The following is a 23,988-nucleotide window of genomic DNA, read 5'->3' on the forward strand; positions in this document are numbered from 1 at the left end:
GGTTGCTTTCTCATTAAAGAAAGAGGTGTGGCACACCATACCTCAGGCCAGTGGAGACGTTGAGAAGGGGAATCCTTTACAGTGACTTCAGCTGGTGCAGGAAACAAACCTATGCTGTTGGACTCACCCTGCTTTCCAAACCAACTTTTCAGACAACTGAGAATTGTAACTCATGTTACAGAACAAGAAAAAGTATTTATTCAGCATGGCAGCAGTAAACAATGAATACGCAGATGGAACAGGAACAGAAGTGATGGAAATATTCAGCAAATGAAGCATCATAGCTTTAAAAACTGCCAAGGTGCTACTTGATATGCATCTGAGTGAGCATACAAACAATGGATCAGAGGTAAAGTCTCCAATCCTACCACATCCAGTTGTGAATGATACTGGATGTGTGTTTAACATCTCAGTTAAAAGAAGACCCCAGGAGCAAATATAAGATGATGTTCTAAAAGACTAGATTATAAGTTGCCATAGTCCCATAGGACTATGGGGTGGCACGGTGGCTCAGTAGTTAGCACTGTTGCCTCACAGTTCCAGGGATCCAGGCTCAGTTCGACCCTCGGGCAACTGTCTGTGTGGAGTTAGCATGTTCCCTTGCGTCTGTGTGGGTTTTCTCCAGGTGCTCCAGTTTCCTCCCACAGTCCAAAAATGTGCAGGCTAGGTAGATTGGCCATGCTAAGTTGCCTGTGGTGTTCAGGAATGTATGGATTAGGTAGGTTATGGAGGGACAGGTCTGGGTGAGATGCTCTGTGGGTCAGTGTGGACTTGTTGGGCCAAACAGCCTGTCTCCACACTGTAGGGATTCTGTGAGGACCATACGGCTGCTTTCCCATCAGTGGGAGACAATTGGTGTGCATTAAAGTGCGGGTCACTTGGCCTCAGGTGAGAGGAGAGATTGAGAAGGAGGAATCTTCATGTGAACCTCAGACAATGCAAGAACTGAACCTTGTGCTGTTAGTGTCACTCTGAATTACAAACCAGCTGTCCAGCCAACTGAGATAACCAACTTCTAAAAGGTTGGATTATACACTGGATGCAAGTAAGTTTTTCTGCTTGGCAAAGTCTATGAACAAGAGGGGCCACAGATGTAAATCAATGATAATTGAACTAAACAGAAAATAAAAGGGGGTTTTGTTTTACTTTATAGGTGGTATGTGAAATTTATTATCTGCAGATAACTGATAGAACAAAGATGTGATGGAAGAACTAGGCTTCAGCAAACACATCCATGATTAATGAAAGCACATTGAGACTAGGTATGTTAGAAAAAAAAACAGATTATTCCCCTGCCCTAAAATGATAAATATGTTAACAACGGGGAAAGCCATAATATAGAGACATTGGAAGCAAATGGAAGGTACCCCCAGTGCTGTTCACATTCTAGGATTAAATTGAATTTTGATTCAATGCTATCACCAGACAGGTTGGGTTAAACAGACGAAAAAAATTGCGATGTGCTCCCATTTTAAGAAGTCAGGTGGTGGGTGGGAATGGAGGATGTTTCTTGTTTAGAGATTGCTGACACAGTGAACCAAGTGTGGTGCAAAATCCTAAAGAAGGGATCATACAACAGCTCTCACTTTTCCTTTCTTTCCACACAAGTCAGTCTCCAATAGCCTGAGCGTAAAATCGAATCACCAGCAGATAGCAGTTTGTATTGACAGTTGGTCGGTGTTCGGAGGAAAAGAATGATGGTCAAGTCATGCTGCAGGCCTGGAATTTTGGACAAGGTCCTTTATTGTTGGTCACTATTCACCAGCAAATGTATTTCTCAAGGCCAAGAAATAAAAAAGCATCAACGCACTGACCTGTTCAGCTTTCAGCAGACTGACAACTTGATTTTTCATGTCTGGTCGTGTCATAACAGCATGTGCTGGTACTTCAGCCAGGTTACAGGTCAAGTAGTCAGTGATAGATGCTGTTTTGCCATTCTTGCACAGGAGACGATAGTCCTCAGATCGCAGATTCCGATTCCAATCAAGTTGTCCATTCCCTGCGAGAGAAAATGATTCCAATCATTATTATTGCCAACTTGTCTCCCACAATTCAACCAGGCCTGTCTTCTGGTTTTTGAGACATGGCAAGGCATTATTAGCCAATTTCTGGACAACAGCTGACAACTTATTGGTGTACACACTTTGCGACTTTAACAAAACTAACAGACAAGAGGATGGTAGCTTTTCTTAGATAACAAGGTGTAGAGCTGGATGAACACAACAGGCCAAGCAGCATCGTAAGAGCAGGAGACCTGACGTTTCAGGCCTAGACCCTTCTTTAGAAAATGAAGAAGGGTCTAGGCACGAAACATCAGCCTCCCTGCTCCTCTGATGCTGCTTGGCCTGCTGTGTTCATCCAGCCCTACACCTAGTTATCTCAGATTCTCCAGCATCTGCAGTTCCTATCCCTGGTAGTTTTTCTTGCTGATTTAAGCATTTACAATTGATGAGTGAAGCATGTATAATGATACAAGGAAGTTTCAACATCAGATGGATGTACTTTAACGTTCCTTTAGAAAAGGAGATCTAACTATTTTATACAGACCCCCAACACATATGAAACCATCAGACTGTATTTCAAATCTAAATGCATTGCTAGATGGGTCTTCCATTTAGATCAGCAGTCAAGCTGAAGGCAAAATGTGCTTGCTTTGGACTCAAGGTAAGAATATCTCTGTCATTTCAGCTTTCACAAAGACATATGCCTCTTTCAAGGAACCTTGGCTCCAGGGATGTGTTGCTGCCCCAAAGGCTAAAGATTCTCTCAACCTCCTTCAAATCCCATGTTCTAAAACAAAGCAAGCCCACTTCAAGTTATATGAAGTGTTCAGGGAGTTCTACTCGTCATGTCATCAGCAGATGCAACACTCGGCAGTTACAGAAGTTGAAAGCATCAGATTTTCACAGTTCAGTCCAACACAATTCAAATTTATGGAGAAAGTTACACATACCATCAGTGTTCTCAGGTACGGTGGTATGTTTGATGAAAGCAATGTCACCTACTTCCGTCAAGCACCTGAAGAAGATATAAGTTAAATTCAGAAAGCACAATGACAAAAATAGTTACATTCGATTTCCTCCAGTTTTCTCTGTTCGCCAGCAAAGCATTGACTATTGATCCATGATTACTGGCATGTTGCCCATGTACTTAAGCTAAGGTGTCAAGTATCAGAAGACTATTTGTCCATTTGATTAGTCACAGTTGAATCGAAACTTATCTTTAGTCCCGTACACTCAGCAAAAGGTGCTGACCACAGATCAGAAGTAGAAAGTCTGACTAAAATTTTGCCTTCCTCACCATCAACTCTACTAATGTAAGACAGCCACTGAACTTCCAACTGGAACAGTCACTTAACTATCAGAGATCAGATGTCTGCCCAATTTGTTGGCTTGGGACGGAGAGTATGGATTAAATGCTGGTTCCAAGAAAAAGATATCTGATGGCAGAGAGGCTCAGGAGGATATATGATGCACAGGTCTTGGGGCTGAGAAAGAATGCTTTTGAGAACAAAAGTGCAGACTTGTACTGCCGAGTCCTGCTCCTTCCAACCCCCAAAAGCAAAGTTTTTTTCAAAAACTTATCACAGATAGCCTTGCTGGTTTTCTGGTAGCTTTACAGGTCAAGTCAATGGGCTAGTACTTAAAGAAGCCTGCTGCTAAAATTCATACAAATGCAAAGAGCATGTACAATGGAGGAAGTTATGGGCTTATTCTGCCAAATGTCAAGACCAAGATGATCGACAAAAAAGTGGGAAAATGGAAAAAAAATGCAATAACTCAAAGTTTACCTCTTTGAATATGAATGTTCAGCACTCTTGCATGCAAGAGTAATGATGTGGAGATTCCAGGGTCGGACTGGGGTGGATAAGGTTAGAAGCACTGCTCCTTTGTCAGGTGAAGTGAGCAGTGTCGGAGAAGCGCTCCGAAAGCTTGTGATTTCACATAAACCTGTTGGACAATAATCTGGCGTTGTGAGACTTATGACCACATAAGAGTAGGATAGGGCATAAAATGGTGAGGTATAAAGGAATTGAAACTGGCCGAATAAGGAGAGTTCAGGTGGAAAGATTGAGATGCCAAGAAACAAGGGCGCTCCTGAAAGAGTAAATAAATCAAAACTAAAAGCAGTTGCTTTAATTGTTGGATTATAGAAATTGAATAATTTAAGCAACAAAGTGAAAAGTTTCGAGCGAACAAGGTAACATGTTCTCACTGATATTGCACAGTACAGCTCAAACCAGATTAGGATTTCATATTGTACCTGAAGGCTCCACTGTAGCTGAAGTATCGTTCATTGTTGTTAGCCACGCATTTGCTTTCTGCATCCAGGGGCTTTCCAGTACCAACACACAGGGAGCACAGGTTGGGATAAGCAGTCTTATCCGCCCCAGGAGCACAGCTTGAACTGAAATAGGTTGCTTTGTTCAAAAAAGAAAACGTATAAATTATGCTTTTTCTAAGAATATTATAATCTGCCTCAGTTGCAGTCTGAATCCAGACAGTGGTCTAAAATTGGCCAGCTGTACTCAGCTGAGGAGGGAGTGAGGGCCCAAAGTGAGGTATGAGATTACACAGCAAAAGGGGTCATCAGGGTGGGAACAGAAATTTGTGGAGGAATCCAGACTAATCAGTCTTCACTTCCTGTTATGTTGCAATTGAATTCAGCCTTATTGCAGGGATGTGTGCTTGGATTACCCCAGGCAATTCACCCAGATTGTTTAAGCTTATTAGCTATCTTTCCCAGAAAGCAAGGGACCATTCTGAGTTTCACTTTTTCATCAAAGTAACTTTGTTAACATGCTCAATGAGGGCTGGGACAGTCAGTCTAACTAATAAAACCAAATAAAAGATGCTGCCATCAGGATCCTATTTAGAATAGATTTTAGTGACACCTGCCTTTTCATGGGATATTTGGAACAGTCCTCCTCAGTCAGGTGTATTGAAAATTTCATTGTACATTTTCTGATCCTGGGGCTCCCATACACATATGTAGCAGAGAGTGTGTGTGCTAGACAAAGTGAATAAAACATCTATGTGAACTATTTGTTCAGTTCTAATTCTAAATGCCTTCAACTAATATCATTCAGTCCCAAGGTCTGTAGACTCAGGTCCCCCGATTTTCTCCCTCCTAATCTTTCTTGGCAGTATCTGAATGATTGTATTGGTGTAATTCACTAATGTGGCCACTAATTCAAATTTGTTTTTTAACAATTTTGCTTTCAAAAGCCGTTCTATCCTCATTTTCTTGGTCCATCTTCAACTCTTACTTTACATTTCTCAGCTTCTCTGCCACTGTTTCCATGGGTGGGCTGTCAAATAATATTTGCTACAAGTCCATTGTCTCTATCAACTACCTGGATTACACTGCACATCCCACAAGCCCTCTATTCCACAAATCAAGTTGCTAGTCTTTCATCCCCAATGTTCTGACAGGTTGAATCAGTTTCAATTTGCCCAAAGTTTTTCTCCTGCTGTGTCAAATAAGACAGCAGGGAAGCAGAAAGATTAACAGATCTGCAGTCTCAATACTGTGTGAATCTGTAGAACCTCACAAACCCCACATTCTCGATGGTCAGCAGCATAATACCTCCAGCTTGTAAACTGAGAATAGATCTTTACTGTACAAATGACAAGGTCAGCATTACAAAAGCCCCTTATGAAAAGTCCTCTGCCTTCTTACACTTTTGTCTCATGGATTTTGTATCACTCATGTGCTGCTTTTCCCTTCAATCTCATCTTTTTCTGCTCTAAAACCTAGCTGACAAGTTTCTCTCAACTGCTGTAACCAGGTAGGAGGATACTATACTGATCTTCTACAGAATTCTACAGTACTACAGTACAGTACAGATTCTGTGTCCCAGGTCATTCAATGCAACAAATACTAGGTAAGAAACTATGCAAGATGCATATTGAGCAAAGGATGAAAAACAGATAGATTAAAGAGGTAGGGGAAGTGGAAAACCAAAGAGAAAGAGACAGATATTGACATGGAGAGAAGACAGTTTAACCCTTATGCAATTTAACTGAAGTATTACCTTGCACAATTAAATATTTCACAAGGGCAGAGAAACATGAAAGCATACTTACAATTATAAACATCACAAGCTTTGATTATATTTCTGTTAATCAAGAAACCCATGGGAACGTTCCAGCCAGCAGTTCGGCCAACAGCTGTGTGACAGGACTTCTTCCCTTTCAGCGTCCCCCAGTTCAGGCTAGAATCCTTTACAACCGCCAAGGCATAGTAAGAGGCTGTGAGTGAATACAAACAATGTAATATTACCAGTGGAAAAATGAATCAATATTTAAAGCAGAGCATGATTCAGGACAGTGGACAATCAGCAGAGTAGTATGTCAGTTGTAGTTTATTCCAGCATTGAGCTGTCAGAGATCTAATGGGCTGGATGATTTTCTCCTTGCTTTGAGCTTCTTTGTTTTATCATTCTATCAAAGCCAATTCCTTGCAGGATCAGTTTCCTCTGACCCAGAAGGTTGTGGATCAAACTCCAATTCCAGTCTTGGTCAAGTAATCTCGTTTCACTCTCTGGCACAGTACTCAGGGACTGGCTGAACTGTTATTGCAGAATTAGAGGCCACTATTTCCATTCATTTCTTCTTACTGTCTGACCTTGGTGTACCTCTAATTCATACAGCATTGTGTTCAAAAAGAGGGAGTAGGCGATTACAGAGTGGGGAGCTAATCTATCTGTAAGAGTGAGGAAAGGTTAAGTTGCATTCACAGCCTTTATGCTGCTGGGAAAAACCTCTTCAAAACAAACATTTCTTCAAAATTGTTGCAATTGATTGCACAGTCATTCTGGTCCTGTAGAATAGTGATGTTGCTACATTGCCACCATGAGGTGTTCGTTCCAAGGTAACAATGCAGCAGTATTTTGTTCGTGTTAATTACACAAATTGAGGAAGATTTGTTTGGCTAATATGTATTTTAACACTTACGTATTTTTGTGCTCGATGCTGATGTGCACGGGTCACGATTTTCTACAGAGAGAAAAGAAAAGCATAATTTTAATACAATGCAATCACAACGTAATAATTTGCAGCAAGTACAAGCTTATGTGCCTGAAATGAATCCTTCCCAGCTCAGTTGCATCATGTGCACTCAAAAGTGAAACACAAACTCCAGACACCTACAAACACATCAAGTCAATATCCTTCATCCTGATAATACTGTATGCACCTAGTCAGGGTCACAGAGCTTCACCTGCAATCACATGATACACACAAGCAATGAATAATTGACTGAAGCCATATGGCTTGAGAAAGTCATGTGGTAGAATTTCTGTAATATTTTAGCAGCCTCCTAATTTTTGCGTATATCCTACAATATCAATTGTGGTTTTATGTCTGTTTTTAATGTGATGCTCCTGAAACTCTGAGTTATATCATAATAGTCCTGTAAATGGGATGTGGGATTCAATAATTCACAGACATTACAGAGCTTCACTAGTTCAATTAACAACTTTAAACACACAAATGTGATGGATAAGTTGCTTCGAATGTGTAAAACCCAACCAGATGTTTTGAATATAGTCACATTGACAATGACATCAGAGGAGATCCATCTCACTCAGCAAACACACATGGTATAAGCTATTATTTTTCATGAAGAAGTTCCCAAATGGAATGAGAATGGCTGGATTGTTTGGGATGGGGAAGCAATTTACTCATATCATTTCCACACCGAAATTCATATTTTAATTAAGCCTAAGATTCATGCAAGGAACATAGCAATTTAAAGCTTTTGCGTAACACTTACTTTTGTCGTAATACTCTGCCATGACTGGGACGAGGCCACATTTTCCTCCAACGTACACTTGCCCACCATCAAGACTTATTGCATCAGCAACACCAGACTGCAACCAGAGAATTTATACAGTGTGTTTGTCACTCTGGCTCTCTTTTACACTCAATTTATCCCTGTTTTTACCTCAGAGCATAAGCCTATCTTTCTCTTCATATTTGTAACTGGTACACAAAGCAATCTTTTGTGGGCACTCATCAAAAGTTATACCAATTTCTCCTGTGTTAACGTTGTAGATGTAGTTAAATAATGATTTGCCCAGATCTGCCTAGATGTCTCTTGCTTCAGCTTAGTTATCAGAAATTGAAACTATTTGAAGGCTGCACAGAAGCTGCGACAACTTTTACAAGCTGCCTGTATCAAAATTATTGGACCAGTTTTAAAACAAAGTCTATCTGGGAAACAGTGAGCATACCATAATTGAATTTGATGTCAGCCTTCTAGGGAATGAGGAAGCAAAATAGGAGAGGTGTCAATATTGAAGGAGTGAGGAAGCAGTTAACTGCTCTGAAGAAGACCTTGATAAACTCAAAACATTAACTCTAGTCTCTCTCCACAGATTTGACAAAAAGAAAAGAAAAGCTGTTCTTTTAACACATCTTTCAGCAAGGCTTTGGATACAGTGTCATATGAGAGATTGATCTATAAAACAGTTATGCATAAATGATGGGCCAAATCATCCAGGCCTGCAAGAGCTCAGGAAGGAGCTGAGAGGCCATGGATGTGAGATAGATTGTCATCTGAAGTATCTCTCCTTTTATCAGTTCTGATTCCCTTGAATCTGATATCTCTTTCAGATTCCCATCTTCCTGCCATTCGCATGTAAACCATCCCTGTGGCACCATAAAATGTCCCCTTACAAGTTCCACCTGACCCAGATACAGAACCAATGCCTCTGAATTATGATACCATCCCTCCTATATCAATTCTCTATCCATGTATATCCTCACTAGCAAATGGGAATGTAAGTAATCCTGAGATCACTACTTTAGAACTCATGCTTTTCAAACTCTTTACTAGCTTCTTGACATCTGCTTCGGAGAACTTATCGTCCTTCCTAGCAAAGTTGATGATATAGATATGGATCACAACTTCTGGCCAATCACCATCCCCTAAAACATTCTGTTGGAGCTAGTCCATAACATCCTTGACAGAGACACCAAGGAGGTAACACAGCAATCTGGAGTCATATCTACAGCTCGCAGAAATGCCTATCTGCTCCCTGATTAACAAATCACCCCATCAATATTGATCTTCTTTTCTCCTTACTCCCTTCTGTACATCTGAGTTAGCCATGGTGCCATAAACAGAGTTCTGACTGCATTCCTCTGAGGAGCCAATATCCTTGTCATTATCTGAAGCAGAAAGCTCTTTATTGAGCAGGACTTCAGGGCAGTCCTGCAAAAACTACCTGGTTCTCTTGGACTGCCTGGTGGTCCCCTCTCAACTTTCATGCTGCAAGCCTGTGGCACAAACACCTTTCTGAACTGCTCGTGGCACTTCCTCTATATGTGGTGACCTAGATTACAAGTAGTGTCCATAACCTTCCACATACTTGATTGGCACCACATCCACAAGCATCCACTCCCTCCACCACTGACACTTCGTAGCAGCAGTGTGCAACAGTGTCTACAAGATGCACGAAAGATCCTCTGACAGCACCTTCCAAACTCACGGCCACTTCCATTGAGAAGGACAAAGACAACCGATATATGGGAACACCATCACCTTCAAGGCCACCTCCAAGCCACTCACTATCCTGATGTGAAAATATATCACCAATCGTTCACTGTTGCTGGATCAAAATCCTGGAATTCCATCCCTAATGGTTCAGAAAGGTGTTTGTTCCACAGGCTTGTAGCATATTCTCTGGGTAAATATGTTTTCTTTCTGTGAATTCCTTCTAAAATTTCAGATAACCACTAATAAATCCAAGACTCCTTGCTCTGGTCTTACTCAAGGTGAAACATCTTTTCTATGTTACCCCTTTCAAAGTCTTTCATTATTTTATAAAGTTGTACCAGGCCACTTCTCAGTGTCATCCTTTGTAGAGAAAGGGCTTCTTTCCCACTAACTATAATCTATCAATTCTGACAAAAATTTTAGTTATGTTTTTTGTTCCTGCACCAGTTCCTCAGCATTGAAGGAATATACAGTACTCTGTATCTAAGCAGTTTCTGGCATGGGAGTAGTGGAACTGTGGCAAGGAATCTTTACACTGCAGCAATTCCATGTTGAATTTGAACTAGGGCAAAAGAAATTGGTATCATGTTCCATTGTTAACCTTAACTTGATGAAGGTGAGAAAAGGTTTTGCTCTCTGATGAAGGATCTAGGCCTGAAACATCAGCTTTCGTGCTCCTGAGATGCTGCTAGGCCTGCTGTGTTCATCCAGCTCCACACTTTGTTATTTTGTGAAACACTGTTGTCATTTACCATAATCTGTTTGATGCAGTCCTCAGCGTCGTTGCCTGAGACACAGTTTACTGCTGTCCACCTGTCACACTTATTCCTTTCAAGGTCCCCAATTGCACACCAACGTATCTTCGTACTCAAGGTACTGATCTCTGCAACACAAAATGTTTTGAATTGTTTGTTAGTGTCCTGTCACTGTAATTTGTGGACTAGTCATCCTTTCAATCTGTAAGTTCTTATAGCGACATACAGCACAAATTCTCAAACTCTCAAGTTCAGGCATTATGCATTGAAGGATTAGGAGCTATTGTTGTCCAACAATCTTGCAGCATCAGTGGAAAGAGAAGTACAGAGCGAACGTTTCAAGTCAACTATTGCTCCTCTTTAGTCTTGAGCTAATTCATACACCTGAAAAGTTAGATATGCTGTCTCCACTTAAAGTAGATAAGTCATGAGCACCGAAGGAAATGCATCCAAGGATACTGAGGCGAGGGAGGGCGGAAACTGCAGAGACATGGTCATAATTTTTCAGTCTTCCTGAGACTCAGGGGTGGTACCAGAACTTGGTGAATCACAAATATTATACCCCTGTTCAAAAAGCCAGTCAGTTTATTTTCCTAGGTGGAGAAATTCTTGAAACAATACTTAAGGTCAAAATTAATAGGCAAATGGACAAATATGAGCTAACTGAAGAAATCCAGCATGGATTCCAACATGGATTTCCTCAAATGCAGCATGGATTTCTTAAGGGAAAGCTATGTTTAACTAACATGATGCAGTATTTTGAAGAGGTGGTCTTGTGAGCTGTTGAGTGCACTGCTCTTGATATGGTGTACATGGACTTGCAAAAGGTGCTTAATATTCTATCATACAACAGGTTTATGGGCAATGTTACAGATCCAGGAGTAAAAGAGACATTAAAAACCTGCATACAGAATTGGCTGAGTGGCAGGAAGTAAAGAGAAGTAGTTATTGGATGTTTTTCAATCCTAGAAAGATGTCTAGTGTTGCTCCCCAGTCTAGGGGATGGTCAGTCACTGATCTTCCTGCTACAAAAACAATTCTAGACCTTGGCTTGTGGGGTACAATTTCATAGTTTGCAGATGATACAAAATGTGGAAACAATGTGAAGCGTAAGAGTAGTATGGAACTTTGTTAAGGACATACACAAGTTTGTGGAAGGGATGGTTACACGGCAGACAAAGTTCAATGCGGAGAAATGTAAAGTGATTCATTTTGGTAGGAAGAGCACAAAGAGTTAATATAAAGTGAAGGGCAGATCATTGAAGGGAATGCAGGATCTGAGAAACTTTGGTGTACATGTGCATAAGTCCTTGGAGGTAGCAAGACAGTTTGACAGCAGATACTAAAACAGATTAGGCCCTCCCAATGGACATGGAGTAAGAAGGTTTTGTTGAACATTGTTCTGGCCTCAACAAGAGCACTGACACCAAATTCTGGGTGGCGTGCTTTAGAAAGGGCATCAGAAATGGATGGGGCCATTAAGGGGGCATATAGGATAATGACAGCATTACAGAATGCATTGGCATGGGGGGATTTGGAGGATGCATGTGGGCTTTGGAGTTAAGGGTGGTGAGGAGGGTTGAGTGGTGAGATCCAGGAGACCTAACAACCTGGTTGAGAGCTAGCAGACAGAGGGAGGCCTTCTAACTTTCCTGCCTCAACATCCAACTGCCTCATTGGGCCTTTTCAGAAGGTGGTGACTATGCCCAGTCTGACCAAACTCTGGAAGATGGAAGATCTGTGTGAATAGGCTACCTTTCAGCAGTCAGGCTGCGATATTGGGAAATGCCCTTACTTGAGATGCCTGTCTTGAGGATGAAAATCCAGATCCTAATTGTCAAGAATTTGCGCCATTTGTGTGTTCAGAACTAACCAGAGATGGTACAATGGTGTTACAAACAACCCACAGTGTGGAGCAGTTTGCATGCAAGTATATATACTTGTGTGCAATATTTACAAGCTAATACACAACTTTGTGTTTGTTTTATATACAGGGGAAAGATTGCAGGATAACAACTAGAATAGGACAGGATTTATTTCTATGCAATCTATTTCAGACAAGATAATACTGTCCATCCTTCTTTTCAGCTTCTTATATTCAAACACGATATTGCCATCTCGCCCTGCATTGGTGAAGCTTGAGATCGGAATTTGAATGAAGAAATGGTATTGTCCCAATCATCTCACTTAGGGAAGGGGAACAACTTAAAGAACACAATCGCTCCACCCACAACCCAGCCGACGGAACCCCGCCCACGACCGACGGAACCCCGCCCAGGGCCAACAGAACCCCGCCCACGGCCGACGGAACCCCACCCACGGCCGACAACCTCATCGCTCCACCCACAACCTCCACAGCCAGCAACCCCAGAGAAGACAGCCACACTGAGCCCTGCCACATCTTCACCATCCCCCCAGACTTCCCACTAACTGAGGACGAACGGGCAGTCCTTAGTAAGGGGCTCACCTTTGTCCCCCTACAACCACACATCAACGAATACCAGTCACGGTTGGACATAGAGCAGTTTTTCTGCCGTCTTCGCCTCCATGCCTACTTCTTCAACCGGGAACCTAACCCTCCCACCACTGACCCCTTCACCCGCTTCCAACACAAGTCCTCCTCCTGGACACCACCCCCAGGCCTCCTACCCTCCCTCGACCTCTTCATTTCCAACTGCCGTCGAGACATTAACCGCCTCAACCTCTCCACCCCTCTCACCCACTCCAACCTCTCCCCTGCAGAACGGGCAGCCCTCCGCTCCCTCCGCTCCAACCCCAACCTCACCATCAAACCCGCAGACAAGGGTGGCGCAGTGGTAGTATGGCGCACTGACCTCTACATCGCCGAGGCCAGATGCCAACTCTCCCACACCACCTCCTACCGCCCCCTCGATCATGACCCCACACCCGAGCACCAAACCATCATCTCCAACACCATTCACGACCTCATCACCTCAGGAGACCTCCCACACACAGCCTCCAACCTCATTGTTCCCCAACGCCACACGGCCCATTTCTATCTCCTTCCCAAATCCACAAACCTGCCTGCCCTGGTCGACCCATCGTCTCAGACTGCTCCTGCCCCACCGAACTCATCTCCACCTATCTGGACTCCATTTTCTCCCCTTTGGTCCAGGAACTCCCCACCTACGTCCGTGACACCACCCACGCCCTCCACCTCCTCCAGGACTTCCAATTCCCTGGCCCCCAACACCGCATATTCACCATGGACGTCCAGTCCCTATACACCTGCATTCCGCATGCAGATGGCCTCAAGGCCCTCCGCTTCTTCCTATCCCGCAGGGCCGACCGGTCCCCCTCCACCGACACTCTCATCCGCCTAGCTGAACTCGTCCTCACACTCAACAACTTCTCTTTTGACTCCTCCCACTTCCTACAGACTAAGGGGGTGGCCATGGGTACCCGCATGGGCCCCAGCTATGCCTGCCTCTTTGTAGGTTACGTGGAACAGTCCCTCTTCCGCACCTACACAGGCCCCAAACCCCAAACCCCACCTCTTCCTCCGGTACATTGATGACTGTATCGGCGCCGCCTCTTGCTCCCCAGAGGAGCTCGAACAGTTCATCCACTTCACCAACACCTTCCATCCCAACCTTCAGTTCACCTGGGCCATCTCCAGCACATCCCTCACCTTCCTGGACCTCTCAGTCTCCATCTCAGGCAACCAGCTTGTAACTGATGTCCATTTCAAGCCCACCGACTCCCACAGCAACCTAGAATACACCTCCTCCCACCCACCCTCCTGCAAAAATTCCATCCCCTATTCCCAATCCCTCCGCCTCCGCCGCATCTGCTCCCACGATAAGACATTCCACTCCCGCACATCCCAGATGTCCAAGTTCTTCAAGGACCGCAACTTTCCCCCCACAGTGATCGAGAACGCCCTTGACCACGTCTCCCGTATTTCCCGCAACACATCCCTCACACCCCGCCCCCGCCACAACCGCCCAAAGAGGATCCCCCTCGTTCTCACACACCACCCTACCAACCTCCGGATACAACGCATCATCCTCCGACACTTCCGCAATTTACAATCCGACCCTACCACCCAAGACATTTTTCCATCCCCACCCCTGTCTGCTTTCCGGAGAGACCACTCTCTCCGTGACTCCCTTGTTCGCTCCACACTGCCCACCAACCCCACCACACCCAGCACCTTCCCCTGCAACCGCAGGAAATGCTACACTTGCCCCCACACCTCCTCCCTCACCCCTATCCCAGGCCCCAAGATGACATTCCACATTAAGCAGAGGTTCACCTGCACATCTGCCAATGTGGTATAATGCATCCACTGTACCCGGTGTGGCTTCCTCTACATTGGGGAAACCAAGCGGAGGCTTGGAGACCGCTTTGCAAAACACCTCCGCTCAGTTCGCAACAAACAACTGCACCTCCCAGTCGCAAACCATTTCCACTCCCCCTCCCATTCTCTAGATGACATGTCCATCATGGGCCTCCTGCACTGCCACAATGATGCCACCCGAAGGTTGCAGGAACAGCAACTCATATTCCGCCTGGGAACCCTGCAGCCTAATGGTATCAATGTGGACTTCACCAGTTTCAAAATCTCCCCTTCCCCAACTGCATCCCTAAACCAGCCCAGTTCGTCCCCTCCCCCCACTGCACCACACAACCAGCCCAGCTCTTCCCCCCCACCCACTGCATCCCAAAACCAGTCCAACCTGTCTCTGCCTCCCTAACCGGTTCTTCCTCTCACCCATCCCTTCCTCCCACCCCAAGCCGCACCCCCAGCTACCTACTAACCTCATCCCACCTCCTTGACCTGTCCGTCTTCCCTGGACTGACCTATCCCCTCCCTACCTCCCCACCTATACTCTCCTCTCCACCTATCTTCTTTACTCTCCATCTTTGGTCCGCCTCCCCCTCTCTCCCTATTTATTCCAGTTCCCTCTCCCCATCCCCCTCTCTGATGAAGGGTCTAGGCCCGAAACGTCAGCTTTTGTGCTCCTGAGATGCTGCTTGGCCTGCTGTGTTCATCCAGCATCACATTTTATTATATTAAAGAACACAATATGACTATAAACTGAAGACAGATCTCTGTTAAGTGTATACAAGGATTATTAAAGACAGTTTTAAAAATCCAGTTCTGTTTCCCCCATCCAAAAAGGTATCTTCAGCTTTTATTTTCAGTATAAAGAAGTGGCAGAAAAGATATCAGTAGAAAACAACCGGACTCCAAAACTTTCAACAATTAGAATAAAATGTTGTTTGTCATTTATATAAATGATTAGAATGAGAATATAGGAGGCAAGGTTAGTAAGTATGTGGAAGTATGATGGCCAGTGAAGAAGGTTATGTAAGATTATGAAGAGATCTTGATCAAGTGGATCAATGGACTTAGGAGTGACAGATGGAGTTTAATTTGGATAAATATGAGATATTGCATTTTGGTAAAATAAACAAAGGCAGGACTTATACAATTAATGGTAGGGCTCTGCATAGTGTTGTAGACAGAGAGGCCGAGAGGTTCATAATTCTTTGAAATTTGCATCATAGGCAGACAGAGTAGGTAAGAAGGCATTTAGCATGCTTGCCCTCATTACTCTAGATTTTTGAGTGTCGGAGTTTAGATGTCACGTTGAGGTTGTACAGGATGTTGGTGAGGCTTCTTCTGGAGTACAGTGAACTGTTCTGGACGCCCTGTTATAGGAAGGTTATTACTAAACTGGAGCAGGTTCAGAAAAGATTTACCAGAATGTTGCTGGGAATGGAAGGTTTGAGTTATAAAAGTAGCCTGGGACTCGTTTCACTGGAGTGTAGGAGATTGAGGGATCGCCTTATAGAGGTATATAAAATCATGACAGGCTTAGATAAGATGAATAGGAAAGGTCTTTTCCCTAAGGTGGGGAGTATAAAGCTCGGGAGCATATTTTTAAGGCGAGAGGAGAAAGATTTAAAAGAACATGAGGGGCAATGTTTTTAAACGTGCGTAAAATTTCATGTGTGGAATGAACTGCTAGGGGAAAAGGTAGATGCAGGTACAGTTACAATATTCAAAAGACATTTGGGTAAATATATAAATGGGAAAGGTTTGGAGGATATGGGCCAAATGCAGGCAGCTATACTAGTTTAGTTTGGGAAATTAGTTGCTGTGGACAAGTTGGGCTGAAGGGGTTGTTTCCATGCTGTATGGCTTGATGGCTCTATGACTATGACTCATAAAAGCAAAAGAGATAATGGGAACTGCAGATGCTGGAGAATCCAAGATAACGAAGTGTGGGGCTGGATGAACACAGCAGGCCAAGCAGCATCTTCGGCTCTAGGCCTTCAAGGGTCTAGTCCCAAAACGTCAGCTTTTGTGCTCCTGAGATGCTGCTTGGCCTGCTGTGTTCATCCAGCCCCACACTTTGTTATCTGAAAAGCAAAAGTTCCTTTTGGGAAAGTCATTGAAGCTCAGAAGCAAGTGGAAGTCAGTAAAAGAGTCTAATCATGGTGAATGAAAATGCACTTAATTTTGCCATTCATCGATACTACTTTAAATTATCTCATATAACCACACATTCATTTAAACTCTTGGTCGGTTTAAAAAGAATTGAAAACAAGATTGAAGAACCAATATTTATTGTGTGGTTTATCCATCTTAATGTCACTGGGACAAAGGAACAAAAATAACCATTAAAGATCACAATTTTGCATCAGCATTGTGGATGGAACCCGAAAACAATTTTGCACTGGATGAATTAATCAAAAAGCTATTAATTGTCCCCACAGAAATTAATTACAGTCAAGGATCACTTGAGGCTAATATTTGATGTTGGTTCCTCTGAATGAGCATGAAAAAATCTCCAATAGAGTTAGAATGCTAACCAGTGGTGCTCAGCAGAAAGGTTCAAAAATGTCACACACAAAATCCTGACATGAAATTAAATCAAGGGGAGGAACAAAGGTGGTTTGCCAGCCAGTTATCAGTTACATTTAATTCTCACCAAAACATTTTCTTACCTTTGGTAATGGTTTTCAGAGCATTTACATATTTGGGGCCGAGGTACATAAGGTAATCAGTTGCTTTGGGAAGGTGAATCAGCTCTTCTGTTGCGTCTTTAAACAGCAAGTCCTTACGTCCATAATTTGATGAACTGAAAAGTTTAAATTGTCCCTGACTCTGAGGCCCAAATCTTTTCTGTAAAATATGACATTAGGAAACCCAGAAGTGTTAATGAATCCTCATCAGTCTTGAGGTTAAACAATGCTTTCCAAACTAGAAACTAGTAATTATCTTCCTAGTTAATAACTTGCCTGGAACATTAGATACAAAATCTCAACCATCATAGTGGTAGGAACACTACACCTTGACATATTTTCAATGTTATAATTGACACCAGCACATAGATATTCTCTATGAAAACCTCATGGCAAATCCAACCCTGTTACAAGAGTCGAACATTCCCTGAATGAATGCTCACAAACCTGACTCATGCTTTTTTGAAGAAAGCATTTTCTCATGTCTGAAACCTTTGTAGCAGCAAAAACTGTTAACAAACTTTTAGAAACTGCTTGAAGCACAATGTAAAGGTCAGCTGATCTGCACCAAAAAGCTTTCTGCTTATTGTAGAAAAGTTGTTCTATGTGATTCCTTCTTATGGTATGAGCAAACCACTTACAATAATCCAGGAGCAATTGCCCTGTGGTGATCTGCCAGTATATTTTGTTACAGCTTCATTTGAGCGGAAAGTCATCTTGCTTAGAGAGCATTTGGATTTACTGGAGTGCGAGCAAGTTATGTTTTCCAGTCTGGGTTCTGATCAGGCACACACTGGGTCGACAAAAATAATCTCCTGTCTCTGAAACCTAAATGAGGGCCATACGAATTGAACACAGATATTTTTAGCCCGCATCTTAGTGGATGGGTAGGCGTATGTACATAACATAAATTATCCTAAAGTTTCCAAAATCAGTGTCCACGAGTCCCATTTGGCAAGATGTATCCATTTCTCCTGCCCTTAAAATGAACATCTGGAAAACAACCTCAAACTGCCAAGATAGTTTTATGAACAACTGCCTAATACATAATTCCAGCAGGTTATGAATGATACTTGAATTGTGAATTTGGAGTTACATTTTATCTCAGGTGTACACATGCAAATCAAAGTTAGTTTGTCTATCATGGCTATCCCATATTGTCATGGTGGAACAGGACATCATAACCTTCACTGTTTCCAGTGTGATCTGGGAGAAGAACAGACAAAAACAGGAAAGGAGCCCTATGTCAATTCAGGGGGAGAAAATTCATTTCCAATTTCTAAAGACAATCAAAAACAGTTTCTGGAAAACAGTGATCATGAGACACATCACCCAAAGGCTTTTTCATAAAAATATTGCCATTGTTCAGAATTAGAAAGTTATCAAACTCTCTGGTCAGCATTCATCCTTTAAGCAACACCACAGATGACAGATTTCCTGATTATTGATCCAACTGCTGTTTGTGGGACATGAACAAATTGGCAAACATGCTTGCTCGACTATGAGCAATTATTGCACTCAATTCCATGTGAAATGAATGAGTATGTTTGGGAGACTTTATGTGGCAATGAAAGTTACAAATCTATCTTGTTAGTGGCCCATACATAATTTCCAAGCTGTTTGGTATTAAGCATTGACACCAAATGAAAGATCCCATTCCTGAATACCTGAGCTGTCGAGAGGAATCTCCAGATCTCATTATTTTTCCCATCTTCAACAATTCCACTTCTTACGACCACTGCATGAGCTGGTACTTTAGCCCAGTTACATTCTTTGTATTTATCGATTGCTTTTCTGGTGCCATCTAAGCACAGGAGCTCATAGTTTGCCTTCTCAGCAGCTAATGAACAATAATGCAAAGAATAAACATTATCAAGAAGGCTGTGCACTGCTCACTTTGCCAGTCCTGGTCCCAGTTCAGGCAATACAAGTTCAATTGGTAAATTGAATGTAGAGTAGGATCTTCTGCCCCTTCCATGAAGATTAAGCTGGTTTATTGGGGTGATTCTGTAGCCTTGCAGGGATTTTGCCATCTCACCACCTGGGGAAGTTATCAGCTAGATACACGGGGTCTACTTCCAGCAGGCTAGGGCAGGGGAGCCATAAGATCTGTAGGGCCATCAGAACTGAAGGCTCTGAGCACCACTGAAAGATTTGCAAGCAGGAAAGGTTGAAATCGAAGTGGATATTGACCCAACAAAAGGGCTTCGGCTCAACCCCAACAGGCTTCAGGCCTAAACCATGGCCAAGTCTTCATTTCTGTTCAGGTCAGCAGCAACATCTCCTTAAGCAAGGTGCTGTCATGCTTCTTAACTCAGTCTCAGTATGCGAGTTTCCCCTGATGGCCTTGCCTAGAATCCAAAGTCATTCTTCCAAATTGGTCTGCTACTTTGAAAACGTGCTCAGGGTCTTTAAGTAGGCAGTAAACACTGAGGCAGACTACTGTCTCCTCAGACATGGTTACAAGTGCGGGCTCAGGCCACTTATTTAGTGACAACATCAGGTTCCCAAAACTTCTGGGAAATGGTGGCTCGTGTGTGGAATGAACTTCCAGAGAAAGTGATGGATGCGGCTATAGTTAAAAAGTCTTTTTTTAAAATTTAGATAAGTACATGAATAAGAAATGTTTGCAGCGATAGAGGCCAAAAACAGACAGGTGGACCTAGCTTATTTTGGAATTATGGTCAGCATAACCTACCTGAACTGAAGGGTCTGCTGCATGACTCTATGAGTCTAAATCTAGCTGACTTGGTGACCATGTATAAAATTCTATAAGCATTCCTACATTCTCACACTCACACAGAAAATGTCTGTTAAAAATTTACCCTTTATAAATGTAAATCTTTCATGTTATTTTTCAAAATTATTTGATGGAAAGCCAATGGAAAAAAAATCTACTAGAAGTAGATGCAGCTGTCCTTCTGAGTTAATTCTACTCTGGCACAAATGATACAAATTTCACTATTTAATCTGCACAATCCAAATTCAGTTCACAGTGTTACAGCTCTGAAAAACTATATTATGTTCAAGCTATCAAGAAACATCTGGATTCTTCAAATAGAAGCTTAAATGAATATATTTAAGGAAAATGGTGTAAATAAATTAATCATATTGTTGAGAAATACAGAATCTCTTTTAGAATTTTATATAAACAATGATTTTGATCCTTGTTTTGGACAATAGAAACTCAATTTACTGAAGAAAGATGGCAATTCAAATTTTTCAGATGAAAAGCTTTTCAGAGAGATTTTCAGGAAATTTATGGACAGATTCTGCAATTGCAGGCTGATTGCAATTGTGGAAAAAGTTGAATCAAAAGTAAGACAAAACATTGCAAAAGAAACAATTTTAGTCAGGACCAGTTTACATAAAATTTTAATGAGTGACAGATTACTGAAACCACTCCTACCTGGCACTGTGGTATGTTTCACAAAGGCCACCTCTCCAACACCGCTCTTCAAGCATCTAGAAAGAAATAATCACAGTAGTTAATTAAACATACCAAAACAGTGGGACACCCCAGTGTGGACTGTGTAACTTGATAAGCCTGTTACAAGAGCCTTTAGCAAGTTTAGGCATAGAACAACTTACAATCGAGACTAACATTGTACATTTTTTAAGGTTTATTTCCACAGAAATATAAAAACAAAAATAAAAATTTATAAACTTAACATTCTAGCAGATTTCATTATCCTACAGAAGACCAAATACCATCCCACCAAAAACAAATCTTCCTATATTATCAACAAACCATCTTAAACCATAGACCCTGCTTTAATGGCACATGGTCATGCAATCCACTATAAATAATGGCTTCTCCCCGCTTCCATTCCAATATAACATGAACAAATTCATGTGCCATACTATGCTTACTATTACTGTAGACAAATCCCACATAGATGCTTGCAGGTCATGCAAACCTTGGGATTAGAAACAGAACAATTTGTTTCCACACTACCTCAAGCTGCACTTATAGTCACTTTCTGTGACAGATACTATATCTGAACATTTGTAGAAAGCGCTCTCCCTCAAGTCATAACGCAAATAATCACAGCCACAAAAGAACACTTCCTCCACTCAGTTTCGACAACACATCTCAGTCCCAGTATAAACCACACTCAGAAGGTTGCAGGTTCAGGTTCCACTCTGCAAATTTCGGTATATAACCTAAGATGGCACAGTGAATGCTGGCTGAGACATCAAACCAAGGTCCTGCCTATCCTTTCAAATATCCTAGGACACTTATTTTAAAGGGCTGATGTTTCAAATTGTCTGGAGGAACATGTATCCTACACCCAACATCACTAAAACAGATGATCAAATCATTTGTGGGACCATATACTACATTCATGTTGACTACATTATGACTGGGGCTGCATTTCAAACATATGTCAGTTGTGAAGCAAGTTTTCTCATTCCAAGATCATGAATGGTGCTGCATAGTTTCAGTGATTTCTTCTTTTCAAGGTGGTTCAAAGAATACCCTAAAAAACAAGCTGAACAGTCTCTCATTTATTTAAAAAGTCTATCATTTATTTCAGAAATACTGGAGTGACATTTGGTCAATGAAAAAGAATATGTTGGATTGGTTTATACATTTTGTTGTACGCATAAGTATCAACAAATCAAGTGGAGAGATTACAATTCATTTACAGCTAAACTGAACCCAACAATCAGAGTGGAACTTGCTATCCTGTAGGAAGCAAATTGAAAGGGATGCTTTTGTTCTCCATGATAGTTTGATCATTTCTGACTTCAGAAGTGTAGAATACTTACAGAAATGCTCCTGAATAATCATAGAAGGGTTCATTGTGTGATCGTTGGCAGTGATTTGTTCCAGTTCCATTGCACAGTTTGCAAAGATTAGGGAAAGACTTAGAAGCACCTGGAACACAGCTGCTGGAAAAGAATTGTGCCACAACTGGTAGAGGGGAAAAAAAAGAGAAATTAATTTTCAATGATCAGGAGGTATGAGTCCATGGAGGAGACTTTCTGGAGTTGGCAACCAATATGGCAGGATTATTTGGGACGCAGTGAATTTTGAAAAACTGCCCACTTTGGGAAGCCTGTGCCTCTAAAGGGACTGAGATAACACGGTGTGAAGCTGGAGGAACACAGCAGGCCAAGCAGCATCAGAGGAGCAGGAATGTTTGACGCTTCGCTTCAAGGCCCTTCTTCAGAAAAAGTCCTCTAAAGCGACTGATCTGATTTGTCTCTTCTACAGAAATTAAGGGAAGGATAAACTGAATGATTCTTTTATGAAGAGGTTCTGATCAACTCAATTTTCCACTATTTGCTTCACCCAAACAATCCAGTCTGCCTGGGCAAAGATCCAGCAAAATTTACCCTTGTAAGTTTAAAGGTAGGGCTCACAGGCCGGTCAATAACAGTGAAGATGACAAAAGAGCAAGTAACTTCTGCAAAATAAGGACTGAGGTTACACCGGGAATTACTTAATTAAAAAAATACATATTCTTACACGTTTAACAGCACACGCAATGATGCATGGGTCAGAGTAACAGAGAAAGTAACATAGAATAAGATTTAAAAGCAGGCAAAGACAAAGAATAAAACACTGCAGCTGTTGAAAACCTGAAATAGAATTGGAAAATTTTGGAAATACACAGGTGAACGTTTAAAGTAAGGAATAACGATGAAATTTCTGTGTCCATCAGTTCTGAAACACCAGCCTCTTTCTCACGTAAATATCTCATTTTAAGAATGCATAGGTCCAATTTGCTCCTGAAAATTTGGGAATTCTAGCATCAAATGCTCTCAGTTAATGATATCTAAACATTATAATACTTACTATAAGTAAACAAGATGTCATTTTAGTATCCTTTCTCAACTGTGGAACATCAGTTTCTACAATCCCTCCTTGGTGGTTCTCCTTTTACATAATGAATTCTTTTTTCATCAATCTTTTCTGCCCCTTCTTCATTGCATAAATTCAATTTTTATGATATGATAATCAAAGCTAAAGACTATAATCCAGGTTTACCACACCATTACAAAGCTTTGAAAATGTCATGATCTCATCACAAATACACTTGTTTTGAATTTTTGAAAAGAATGTTTAAATGGAGCAGCAACGTCAGGGACTGTTTGGGTTCTACTCTATTTGCTGTTAGACAAATAGACTGACTTGGCAAGCAGAGATAAGACATAGTAAAGGGCAAGAGAGGAGTAGAAAAATAAAGAAAAACATGCAAAACAGAACTGGAAAGCAAAAAAAGAAGGATGCAGAAAAGAATGCTTTGTCTTAATTCAATTAACAGGAATGAATAAAGTTGGGAAGTGTAAGGGAAAGAGGGAAGGACAGGAAGGAATGGAAAAATTAGGGCAGCATAGAATGTGGAATGATCGAGGGACACAGGACTGGAATTATGTTGAAATGGACTCCCGGAACCCCGGTGTAAATATTTTAGCCTTCAAATCTTCCAGAGGAATCTAATGAACTGTAATATAGAGAATTTGTCAATTTGAACCTCCTGCTTCCAGCACTGATTTTCATGATCCCAAACATTACAGCTGTTGAAGTCATTAACCAGTGGTTTCCTAGGTCAGATTTGCAATCCATATAGAAATAGAAATGGCAAGGGAAGGGCTGAACCATTGCAAGTGTGGGCCTTTAATGCCCAGATGCCAACCTAAATTACTTTGAAGTTAGGCTTGGCATGGACTTTCCAGCTCAAAACAGGCTGTTGGAAGCACAGCTGGGAAG

The 23,988-nt window shown here is 42.0% G+C and overlaps 1 protein-coding gene across 1 annotated transcript in view; it reads right to left on the reverse strand.

Moving 5' to 3' along the window:
• Positions 1-23,988, reverse strand: part of LOC125457706 (serotransferrin-like) — a 95,695-nt gene that overhangs the window by 55,661 nt on the left and 16,046 nt on the right. Inside the window, exons 5-10 of the mRNA XM_059650996.1 lie at positions 22,041-22,185; positions 20,674-20,729; positions 18,932-19,104; positions 17,247-17,424; positions 10,260-10,390; positions 7,774-7,876 (exon numbers count right to left, since the gene is read on the reverse strand). Of these exons, the coding sequence (XP_059506979.1) occupies positions 7,774-7,876; positions 10,260-10,390; positions 17,247-17,424; positions 18,932-19,104; positions 20,674-20,729; positions 22,041-22,185 (786 nt within the window). The remainder of the gene's footprint in view (positions 1-7,773; positions 7,877-10,259; positions 10,391-17,246; positions 17,425-18,931; positions 19,105-20,673; positions 20,730-22,040; positions 22,186-23,988) is intronic.

Source organism: Stegostoma tigrinum, chromosome 14 (genome assembly GCF_030684315.1).
Source record: "Stegostoma tigrinum isolate sSteTig4 chromosome 14, sSteTig4.hap1, whole genome shotgun sequence".
Classification (NCBI taxonomy): Eukaryota; Metazoa; Chordata; class Chondrichthyes; order Orectolobiformes; family Stegostomatidae; genus Stegostoma; species Stegostoma tigrinum.